General features: G+C 41.4%; 1 protein-coding gene across 1 annotated transcript in view; it reads right to left on the bottom strand.

Moving 5' to 3' along the window:
* TBPL2 (TATA-box binding protein like 2) overlaps positions 1-10,233 on the bottom strand; it is a 28,537-nt gene extending 18,304 nt beyond the window's left edge. Inside the window, exons 1-4 of the mRNA XM_046009957.1 lie at positions 10,180-10,233; positions 6,426-6,886; positions 5,709-5,796; positions 3,595-3,686 (exon numbers count right to left, since the gene is read on the bottom strand). Coding sequence (XP_045865913.1) covers positions 3,595-3,686; positions 5,709-5,796; positions 6,426-6,886; positions 10,180-10,233 — 695 coding nt within the window. The remainder of the gene's footprint in view (positions 1-3,594; positions 3,687-5,708; positions 5,797-6,425; positions 6,887-10,179) is intronic.
* Positions 10,234-11,410: the final 1,177 nt, after the last annotated feature.

The raw sequence follows: 11,410 nt of genomic DNA on the forward strand, positions 1-11,410 counted from the left end.
CATAATCAAAAAGAGGTAAAAGACCTGTGCTCAGAAAACTGCTAAACTCGGATGAAAGAAACTGAAGACAACACAAGTGGAAAAAAAATTACATGCTCATGGATTGAAAGAATATTATTAAACTGTTCATATTGCCCAAGCAATCTATAGATTCAATGCAATCCTTATCAGAATACCAATAATGCTTTTCACAAAATTAAACTACTACTAAAATTTGCATGGAATCAAAAAGTCCCCAAATAGGCAAAGCACTCTTAAGAAAAACAAAGCTGAAGGTACCACAACACCAGATTTCAAGATATACCACAAAGCTGTAGTAATCAAAACACAGAAACAGGCACAAAAACAGACCTACAGATTAATGGATGGAGAATCCAGAAATAAACCCATGACTATATGGCCAGTTAATCTATGACAAAGACAAGAATATACAACAGGGAAAGACAGTCTCTTCAATAAATGAGGCCGGGAAAACTGGACAGCTACATGTAAAAAAGTAAAACCAGACCACTTTTTAACATTTTTCACAAAAATAAACTAAAAATGGATTAAAGACCTAAATTTAAGACCTGAAACCACAAAAAAATCCTAGAAGTGAATATAGGCAGTAATTTTTCCGACATCAATCACAACAATGTTTTTCCAAATGTTTATCCAAAGTCAAGGGAAACAAAAGCAAAAATAAGCCATTGGGACTACATCAAAATAAAAAGCTTTTGCACAATAAGAAAACCATCAACACACCAAAAAGTAACTTATTGAATAAGAAAAGATATTTGCAAATGACATATCAGTTAAGGGGTTAATATCCAAAATATATAAAGAACAGATACAACTCAACACCAAAAAATAATCCAATTAAAAAAATGGGCCTGAACAGACATTTTTCCCAAAAAAGCATACAAATGGCCAACAGACACATGAAAGAATCTCAGCATCACTCATAGTTAGGGAAATGCAAATCAAAACCACAATGAAATATCACCTCATACCTATTAGAATGGCTAAAATTAAAAAGACAATAATAACTGTTGGTAAGGATGTGGAGAAAAAGGAACCCTCGTACACCATTGGTGGGAATGTAAATTGGTACAGCTGCTTTGGAAAACAGTATAGAGGGCCCTTAAAAAATTAAAAACAAAAATACCATTAAATTCAATAATTCCACTATTGGGTATTTACTCAAAACAAAAACACTAATTTGAAAAGATAAATGTACTCCCATGTTTACTGCAGCATTATTTATAATAGCCAAGATATGGAAGCAACTTAAGCATCCACTGATAGAAGAAAAGGAAAATGAGGTCTATATACACAATATATTATGCAGCCATATAAAAGGATGAGATCGTGCCGTTTGAGCAACATGAATGGCCCTAGAAGGTATAAGGCTAAGTGAAAATGTCAGACTGATAAAGACAAATACCACATGATTTCACTTATGTATGGAATCTTAAAAAACAAAACAAAACAAAACACAAACAAAAAGGAGAAGCAGTCCTATACATACCAACTCATGGTTGCCAGAGGGGAGTAGGGTTGGAGTTTGGGCAAAATGAATGAACTGGAGTGGGAGATACAGGCTTTCAGTTATGGAATGAAGAAGTCAGAGGAATAAAAGGCACAGGAACATAGTCAGTGCCATTGTAATAGTGAGGACATATGGCAGCTACACTCCTGGGGAACCTAGCATAATGTATAAACTTGTTGAGTCACCTGAAACGAATGCAACATTGTGTGTCATATATACTTTAAAAACCACATCTGGATTCTTCAATGAATGTATCAGGTCACTTACTGGCCATTTGCAAAGAAAAATATATAGTGAAATAAAATTCTAGTCCAGCTCTGCCCAGTATGGTAGCCACTAGCCACTTATAGCTATTTTTTTTTAAATTCTATTTATTTGAGAGAGAGGTAGATTAAGAGAGAGAACACAAGCAGGATGGGAAGGAGCAGAGGGAGAGGGAGAAGCAGACTCCCTGCTGAGCAGGGAGCCCAGCACGTGGGCTCACCCAGGGGCCCTGGCATGTAGCTGTTTATATTTAAGTTTAAATTAAGTAAAAAATTATGTTCTGCGGTGCCTGGGTGGCTCAGTTGGTTGAACATCTGCCTTCAGGTCAGGTCATGATCCTGGGTCCTGGGATCCAGCCCCGCATCAAACTCCCTGCTCAGTGGGGAGTCTGCTTTTCTCTCTCTCTTTCTCTCTCTCTCTCTTTGCCGCTCCCCCAGCTTATAGAAAATCTTTAAAAAATAAAGAATAAAATACATGTATTTCCTCTGTGTATTACCTATACTTTAGTTGTTCAACAGCCACATGTAACTGGTGGTTACCACACTGGAGAGCACAAATGGAAAACATTTCCATCACCTAGAGAAAGCTCTCATTGAATCAAAACATCAACATCTTTTGCCAGAAAAATATACAGAGGTCAATATTTATATAATGTTGTGCATGCAGAATGCCTTTTTAAAAAAATTTTTATTTATTTATTTGACAGACAGAGATCACAAGTAGGCAGAGAGACAGGCAGAGAGAGAGGAGGAAACAGGCTCCCCGGCGAGCAGAGAGCCCGATGTGGGGCCCGATCCCAGGACCCTGGGATCATGACCCGAGCTGAAGGCAGAGGCTTTAACCCACTGAGCCACCCAGGCACCCCAGAATGCCTTCTTGTAAGCATGAAGCCAAACATCAAAACTCTAAAGAAAAATGGGACTGTACACACCCAAAAATGTTAATTGTATAAAAAAATAATAAACACCACTAACGGTAATTTGGGAAGTAATATTTATAGTACAAAACGGTGGGATACTTACAAACAAAAGCTGACAAAAGAGCAAGAACTCATAGACGATTGGGCAAAAGACACGGTAGGCCGCTTACATGCTTATGCAATATTCGTCTCACTAGCAAATTAAAGACATGTAATTAACACTTTTTTTCCCCCCCAAACCATTTGGTATGGCAAACTTAAAAAAAATGTTAACACCCAGCGTTCTTGGGAGGAAATGAATCTCAGTATATCCGTAGAGTGAAGACAAATTCACACAGCCTTTCAGGAGGACTATTTACTACTCATCTTCTAACACTTAGAGGAACGAGCAGCGCTCCCACTGCAGTTTGATGGTGAAAGGCTCTGTATCAGCACAGGCCTTCCTCTGTGTGAGAGCCAGGAAAAGGGATCCTTTTCAGAGTTGCCTCCTGAGCTAATGCTCAAGATAATGGTCAAGGAGTACCTAATCTGCCTCCTTTAAGAATTCTATCCGATTACCTGCAGTAAGGAAAATATACAATAACTACTTCTCCAGGCTTGTAACAGGTTTCATCACTATGGTAGTTTTTAAGTGCACCTTAAGACCAAGTTCTAACAACTCACCTACGTCCCCTCCGTTTAATGGGGGAACTGCAAACTGGGACAGGAGTCGGTATTACTCAACTGAATGTTTTTAACCCCAAATTTGGCATTTCATGCACCTAACTCTTCAACAAAGTATTTTGCTCCTCCTAGGTGTTTTGGAACATAAATACTATCCTTCCCTGTTTTATATACTGAATTATTTGTCTGAGAAGGTTTGGAGAGTGGTTCTACATACCTTTTGGCTCCCGTGCAGACCATTTTCCCAGAGCTAAATATGAGGGCGGTTGTTCTGGGCTCTCGGATCCTCATTATGACAGCAGCAAACCTCTATACACAGAAGTCAAAAGGACAATTAGCCTCTGCTAGGACGTAACACTACTCCAGCTGAAGAGCTGAACTGGACATAAAAGAGTCTTGAATAAACGGAGATCAGATGGGAAAGCGAAACAATGGTCTCCCCGCACTAAGGTAAACAAAAACAATCATGATTCTAAAAATGTACTTAAAAAAAAAAAAACAGGTAAGAATAATAACAATAAAGCTAAAATATGAGTGCCCGTTCTATTTCAAGCCTGCTACTAAGAGCTTTACAGGTTTGTCTCCTTTAGCTCAGGATAGAGCTCAACTGTGTCCATGATCATCACCATTTAGTGCACAGGGAAACGGAGTAGTTGTTTAATTTTCCACATTACACAGGCAATGGTAAAGGTGAGATTGGAAGCCACGACTAATCAGATGCTATGGTTTTTTACTTGAAAATACTTCCTTTTTCTTTCAAAGACTATTTGGGGAGGGGAGAGTATAAAGTATGTTATAGTTTTGCCAAGACTCTAGAATGTACTAAAAAAAAAAAAAAAGCCAAACTATAGAACAGAATATATATATTGATAGGCACGCTGAAGATGAAGGACACATTGATTTTCAGTTCTCAGTGTGGTGCCCCGCCCAGCAGCCTGGGCAGGCCCTCTGGGAGGTGCTGAAGCAAGGGCCACCAGGGCTACTGGCCTGCCATGCTGATATGTCACCAAAGACTTGCTGCTCCTTTTGGTCCTACCCAGGCGGCCCCTTCTGCGCTCATCTTCCCCCAGCAAGTTGGGAAGGAAACCGGGGTGAGTATTCTGCACGACTGAAGCTTCCATGTGTTGGAGTGGCTCCACGGGACCAAGATGGGACTGGCAGTTTCAGATTTGAAATGTGGACAGTGAAAGAGCCCTGAGTCAGCACTGCACAGAGCTGATTAAATCTGGTGAATGTTTTCCAAGTGTTTAAGGTAATACTTTAACCCCGTATGCATTTTATTAAATTCTGAATGGAGCTTAAGTGCCAAACCAGAATGTCCCTGGCTGTCAAGTTCAAGTTTGGATAGATCCTATATATAAAAACAAAATGAGGGAGAGCAGAGGATGATGGACAACAAAATATGCTTAAATATGCTGACTTAAAAGTGTGGGCAATCATGGCTGTGGCCATAAGCATCCTAGCTTCTCATTGTGTTTCTGTGCTCATCCTGGTCAAATATTTCCAGAAAAAGGAAATATTTGGCTAATATTCAAGTACATGTAAATTCAGAAATCAGCAAGAATACTCCCACAGCAGCAAAAATGACTTAATCCATAAATAGCTGATGCTCACAAGGTCCTCTGTGTTCCTAAAAATATGACCTTTTTCATCTAAGGCCGTAAATCCTCCACCATCCAAGACGGTGAACTTTTCCCTAATAGGTACAAGGTCTTACTCATCTTTGCATTCATAGGTACAGAGACCAGCCAATTACTAAATGTTGACTGAATGAACCAATCTACTTCTTCGGTTAATAGGCCATTAAAATTGGATGCTTAGCTTTGGCAGGACACAATAGAGTAAAGTTTATTAGACTTTGAGAGAAAAGAAATCCCTGAATTTTACATCAGAAAGTAGAAGCTTGAACTTCACACTTGAAACAATTTACCTTTCTCAAGTAAGGGAAATTATAAATGGAAAAGTATGTGGCAGGCAGGTGGGACATCATTTAGGGAAAAAACTATGAACCACGATGGCATTTTAAAGAAGGTTAACATTCCCACGGGCTGAAAGGGGTCATACTGAAAAATCTTTTTGAATGACAAGGGGAAAAACTTAACTTTTAGCAACTGCTCAATCACTGCTTTTATTTGGCATGGAGAATGAGGTAATTTTTTAGAACTTCAAAGCAGACAATGAGGCAATTAACCTCGAGTTGTCAAAAGCTTTGCCCTAATAATTTTTTTTTCTGTTTTAAAAACAAAAACAAAGGAATGAGTCAATAACATGATCATATGAAGGAAATCTAAGTAGAAGCTAATTGTTGAAAGGAATACTGAGAAATCTCACCTTTGGGTTATACTCTGCATTTTTCGCGTGCAAAGCTATTTTCTTCAGATCCAATTTACAGGCCAGGTTTACAGTGGAAACTATATTCCTGATGAAGTAAGTCATTTTAGGAAATTACATCAGACATAACAAGTAAAAAAGAATTAAAATGTATTAACTTCCTCATTTTATAAATTGTAGATCAGAGACTTCCTAGAAGAATAAGTCTCAATGTGAATACACTGTAACGTGATAAACCCTAGTAAAATGTAAAGATTCCAAAGCGAAGCACTGAAAATAGCTTCTAAAATGTCACGACTAGCTGACAAAAAGCAAGTTTTAAATCTTTTTCAAAACCATGCCTCAAAACAGAAAGCATAATTCTAAATCAATTTGCAAACTGAATTCAATTTTACATCTTTATATTCTCTTTATCCAACTGCAACCACAATTCTCAGCAATTACAGTGCTGTAATATAAACAATATGACCTTTCAAGAATATATATACTAACTCTTAAGTCTCTCTTAGGAGATCAAGAACTAGTACTTCATTTTACAGATTTTAACCAAACTGTCTAAAGCCACAATACATTAAGAATGGACAAAATAATTAAACCTGAAATGCTCTTCCCTACACTATTACTCTGAAATTAGTCATCATTACATTCAGAAACTAAAATGTGTACCTGGGAGTATCACCCATTAAAAACACACACATACACATGGAAACAACTTACTGTAGCTGAGGCACAATTCCAGAACATTCTGAAACAGGGGTCATTGGCGTCATGGGCGTTATGGACACCACAGGCATGGAGTTTGGTTTCTCAAGAGAGGGCTGGACTGAGTCAGCATCACCAGGGTACAGATGTGAGTGGGAATTCGATACATTGCTGCTGCTTATTAACCCCAGACCAATGTCCTGTTCTCTGGGTAATGACAATCTACTTGGCTGACTTTGAGTTTTACAATTTTCTTCAATTTCATGCTTGCTTCTAACGACACTCTGGTCTTTATTTTCTTGGGTAAGTTCATCTGGTAGGAAGCTAAGATCCACACATGAGAAGTGCCCAGATGTTTCTTGGACTTCTTCAAGATGTGAATTAAACACAGTATCTGGATGGGATGAATTAGGGATGTCCACAGCATCAGGTGTGACTGGGCTGAGCAGTGGCGACCTGGGCACAGCGAGGTCATCCTAAGCCATTCCCAAAACAAAACGCAAGAAACAGAACACCAAGTCACACCAAAGGGATACCACTATCGCTAGCCAGCAGGGTGTTCAAGAATGCAAGCAGTCCAAGACAGCTTATGTTCATCCTTGTCTCTTTCCATAAAGTACCACTAAAGTTATATTTCAGAGTTGCAGCATACTTAATAGAAACAGGAAAGTCGATCTTAAAAATGCACAGTAAGCATTTTTCAAAAAATGTTTTTCCTACATTAGATCCATAGTAAGTTGCCACTGTAATTTTGTAATAAAGGCGACTGAGCAACTACACTCGAAACTGTGTGTATTCTGGGTCCTCTTTCTGCCCTTTCCGTGCCACCAGAATGATGCACATGAATGGCCTGGCAGGTGCTCTTAGAAGCATTAACAACACTGAAAAGAGAAGCAACAAAACCTGAAACAATAAGGCCAGGTTCTTAGTAAGCCCTGCTCCAAAGTCATCGTCTGGTGTCTGTGATGATGAAGCCTGGTTACATTGGCAAATTTGAAATTGTTGATGATCACAGAGCTGGGAAAATTACTGTGAACCTCCCAGGCAGGTTAAACAAGTGTGATCAGCCCCAGATTTGATGTACAACTCAAAGATTTAGAAAAATGGCAGAATAATCTGTTCCCGTCCTGCCATTGTATAGACAACTTCAGCTGGCATCACGCATCATGAAGAACGAAAACAAAACACACAGGGGGGAAAATTCTGGGATTCTTTTTTCTAGGGATATTATATATATATGCAAATAAAATGCCGCAATGGACAAAATAAAACTTTAAAAAATAGTGTGGACTTTGAATAGATTTATTGTACTCCTTGATTATGAACTTCAGTTAAGTATTTTTTAGAGTTTTGTTTTGTTTTGTTTTTAAGATTTATTTGAGAGAGTGAGCATGCACAAGCAGGGGGAGCAACAGGCATAGGGAGAAGCAGACTTCCTGCTGAGCAAGGAGCCAGATATGGGACTGGATCCCAAGACCCCGGGATCATGACCTGAGCTGAAGGCAGACTCTCAACTGACTGAGCCACCCCAGCATCCCAAATTAATTCTGAGTGGGTTATTTTCCCACCCTGTCTTTTTTTTTTTTTTTTTTTTAAAAAGCTTTTATTTATTTGAGAAAGAGAATGGGGGGGGTGGGCAGAGGGAGAGGAAGAAGCAGGCTCCCCATTGAGCAGGCAGCCCAACCTGGGGCTTGATCCCAGGACCCCAAGATCATGGCCTGAGTCAAAGGCAGACACTTAACCGACTGAGCCACCCAGGCACGCCTATTTCTTAGAGCCTTAAATTCATATTTTATAAGGAAACAAGTGCCTTGAGTGCTAATCAATACTCCACTGAAGACCCAAGGTTATTCCTTCTAGTCAAAGGAGATAGGAGCAAATATTCCAGTTTTGTGAATCTACAATAGGAAAACTGTCATTGAAATTTAAATGGCAAGAACAGTTTAAATCAATGTATTGTACTTTCATTCTGGGGAAGGCTGCTCAGCCTCCATTACAATCAACTCAGGGAATAGGTGTGCAACTGAGGAAAGAAAGCAGCTTCATGTCCAATTCACAGGTTTTCTTATTGGAAAAAAAAAATCGATTACCTTGATACATATGTTACCACCTGCGTTGCCCAGGCTGTAGACCTAGATTCCAGATTTTGAGCGCCGCTAGCAGGATAATCTCATCCCTTAGAAAATCTGACTTCGGACAGCTGGTTGTTTGTGAATATCTCATGCTGGATCCTCATGACAAAACTACCTCAAGCGAATATAAAATGTCTGGCTAGATCCTACTGAATTGTTCTATTACTCCAAGTCCAGCAGATGGCAGGGATGACTAATTGTTCAAAGAAAACACTTCTCTAGAAGAAGGCAGCTATTCTCTTGAAAGAAGATTTTGGACAAGATTTTGGGCTGTGTTTCATCCTGAATTATGTCATTTTCCCCCACTTACCCCACCCCACAGATCAACTTTACGAAAAGTGATGTGGGGAACAGCCAGGATTCCTCTCCATTGTCTCACTGGCCTCTCCTATACTGGTGGAAAGGGTCTCACTAGCCAGTTCACAATATTTGCAACAATCCCTGTCTCCCCTCTTTCCCATCACAGCATTTGAGCAGGGAGGCGGCACTCATCCAGGGAAACCCAACTTCCTCCAGGAATCTAAGGCAGTGGCAGCAAGATATGGGATGTTTTATAGCAAAAGCAGCTTGACAGCCTCCTTTTTAAGTTCACCGTAGGAACACAACTCACAGGATGTAATTACAGCATATTCCCTGCATCTTTGGCCGTCTCTGTGCAGAAATGTTTCGTTAGACTGTTTTTGCAGAACCGTCAACTCATCTTTCCTGCGTGGGCTTTCATTTGCTATATTAAATGCAACGAGGCTTCGCTATTTCTACTTTGGTGTGAATCTTTGTCTTTAAAAATCCCCCCCACAGGGTGCCTGGGTGGCTCAGTGGGTTAAGCCTCTGCCTTTGGTTCAGGTCATGATCTCAGGGTCCTGGGATGGTGCCCCACATCGGGCTCTCTGCTCGGCGGGGAGCCTGTTTCTCCCTCTCTGCCTGCCTCTCTGCCTACTTCTGATCTGTCTGTCAAATAAATAAATAAAATCTTAAAAAAAAAAAAAAAAAGAAAAGAAAAAGAAAAAAAAAATCCCCCACACAGAAGGCTGCATTTTTTCTTTTTGAGGACTCCTTGCTCTCTACAATACTTGACTCTAAGGATTTTTTAAATTGGAAAAACAAACAACTTAAGAATCGTGAATTGAAAGAAGCCACAGGTGTCTCCAGTTCAAATTTTGCGGCACCCCCACCCCACCTGTCCCTAGAGGCTTTTTTTTTTTTTTTTTTTTTTTTTGAGGCCTGTTCTTGGCATGGGAGGCTGCCACTCCTTACCAGAGCTGCACGGGATAGTCCGCCTAGGTTTGCCATAGCACAGCAGAGACATTTGGAACCAGTGGTCCCCACAGGAGACACAGAAGCGAACTCTGTGTCTGCGTCTTTATAACGGAGACGAGGCCTTCTAACCATGGCTCTGGAGTCACACCACACCAGGTTCCACTCCTGGCTGGCACCCGTGGGGAGTTATTTCCCCTCTCGAAGCTTCGAAGCTTCTATTTTTCAACTTAAAGACGAGGACCAACCAGCCCACCTCTGCGGTCGCTAGGAGTTCGGGGCCAGATAATGAAGGCAAAGACCTCGCGCTCAGGTGTGGCGCTCAGCCATCCGGTAGGGACGCGCTTTAGCCCCAGGACAGTGGCGACGGCATTCGCGCTCACCTGGGCGACACACTGGTCCAGGTAGAGCTCCAGGTACGTCTGCTCCTCCTCCATGGGTGGAGGCCGCACCGTTAGAAAGGCTGAGAACCGGAAAGTACCCAGGCGAGTCGAGCTAGGGTGAAGCCTGACTGAGCGCACCGGGAGCGCAGGCCATTTATCAGCCTCGCTGGCGCACGCGGTGGGCGGGGCGGGGCCGGGGGGGCGGGGCCGCAGAACTGAGCCCCCGCCCAAAGGCCTTTAGGAAGATGGAGAGAATGGGGAGCGTGCAAGGACACCGGAGGGAAGAGGCCCCTCTCTAGGGTGCAATCACCGCACTCCGCCCACAGCTGAGCCCCAGCTTGGCCCGCAAATCTGGAGATTTCCTTCAGTCCCTGCAAGTGCTGCCGTGGCCTCCAGGACAGAGGTCTGGGTGTTAGCAGCATAAAAAGTGAACGCATGGGACGAGGAGGAAATGAAGGATATCCTCACCCCCCTTTTGAAGGGATTTTTTTTTTCTCTCTCTTCTGAACAGAGCGAGGGGAATTTGAAACACCCTTACCCAGTCAAGTGTAGTACTTTGTACTTTGTAGTAGCTGTGATTGCTTCTCACCTTCAAATCCCAGGTGTTTCTTCTCCGCTCACAGAGAATTCAGTCTAAAACCACATAGAGTCCGAAAATAATGTAACACTGTATGTAAACCGTACTGGAATTAAAATAAAATACGTAAAAAAAATAAATAAATAAAGCGACACACAGTGGAATGTGCCGCTGCAGTCTGAGGCAGCTCAAGCAGGTCCTACAAAAACCAAATGTTCAGAGGTGCCTCTTTCTTGAAATCGTTTTAATTTTCAGTGCCTCCGCTTTCCTGAGAACTTAAATGTGCAGATGGTTCTATACATAAAATTGACACTTTCTATGTAAGATATTTCAAAATGTACATGGAGATGCACATAAAATATGTCTTTCCTGTTAGACTATACTCTCTGAGAGTAGGAATTTTGATTACTCATCTTGGCTCTGTACCAAGCTCAAAGATAATTCATCAAACTTTGCTGGTGAATGAAACTGCCCTCAAAATGGAGCATGGGGGGCCCCCTGCGTGTCTCAGTGGGTTAAATAGCAGCCTTTCTCCGGGTCAGGGTCCTGGCCTAGGGCTCCCGGCTCAACAGGGAGTTGACTTGTCCCTCTGCTCCTCCCTCTGCTCATGCTTGTGTGCATGCTACTTTTCTGGCTCTTGCTCTCACTCTCTCT

Source organism: Meles meles, chromosome 6 (genome assembly GCF_922984935.1).
Source record: "Meles meles chromosome 6, mMelMel3.1 paternal haplotype, whole genome shotgun sequence".
Lineage (NCBI taxonomy): Eukaryota > Metazoa > Chordata > Mammalia > Carnivora > Mustelidae > Meles > Meles meles.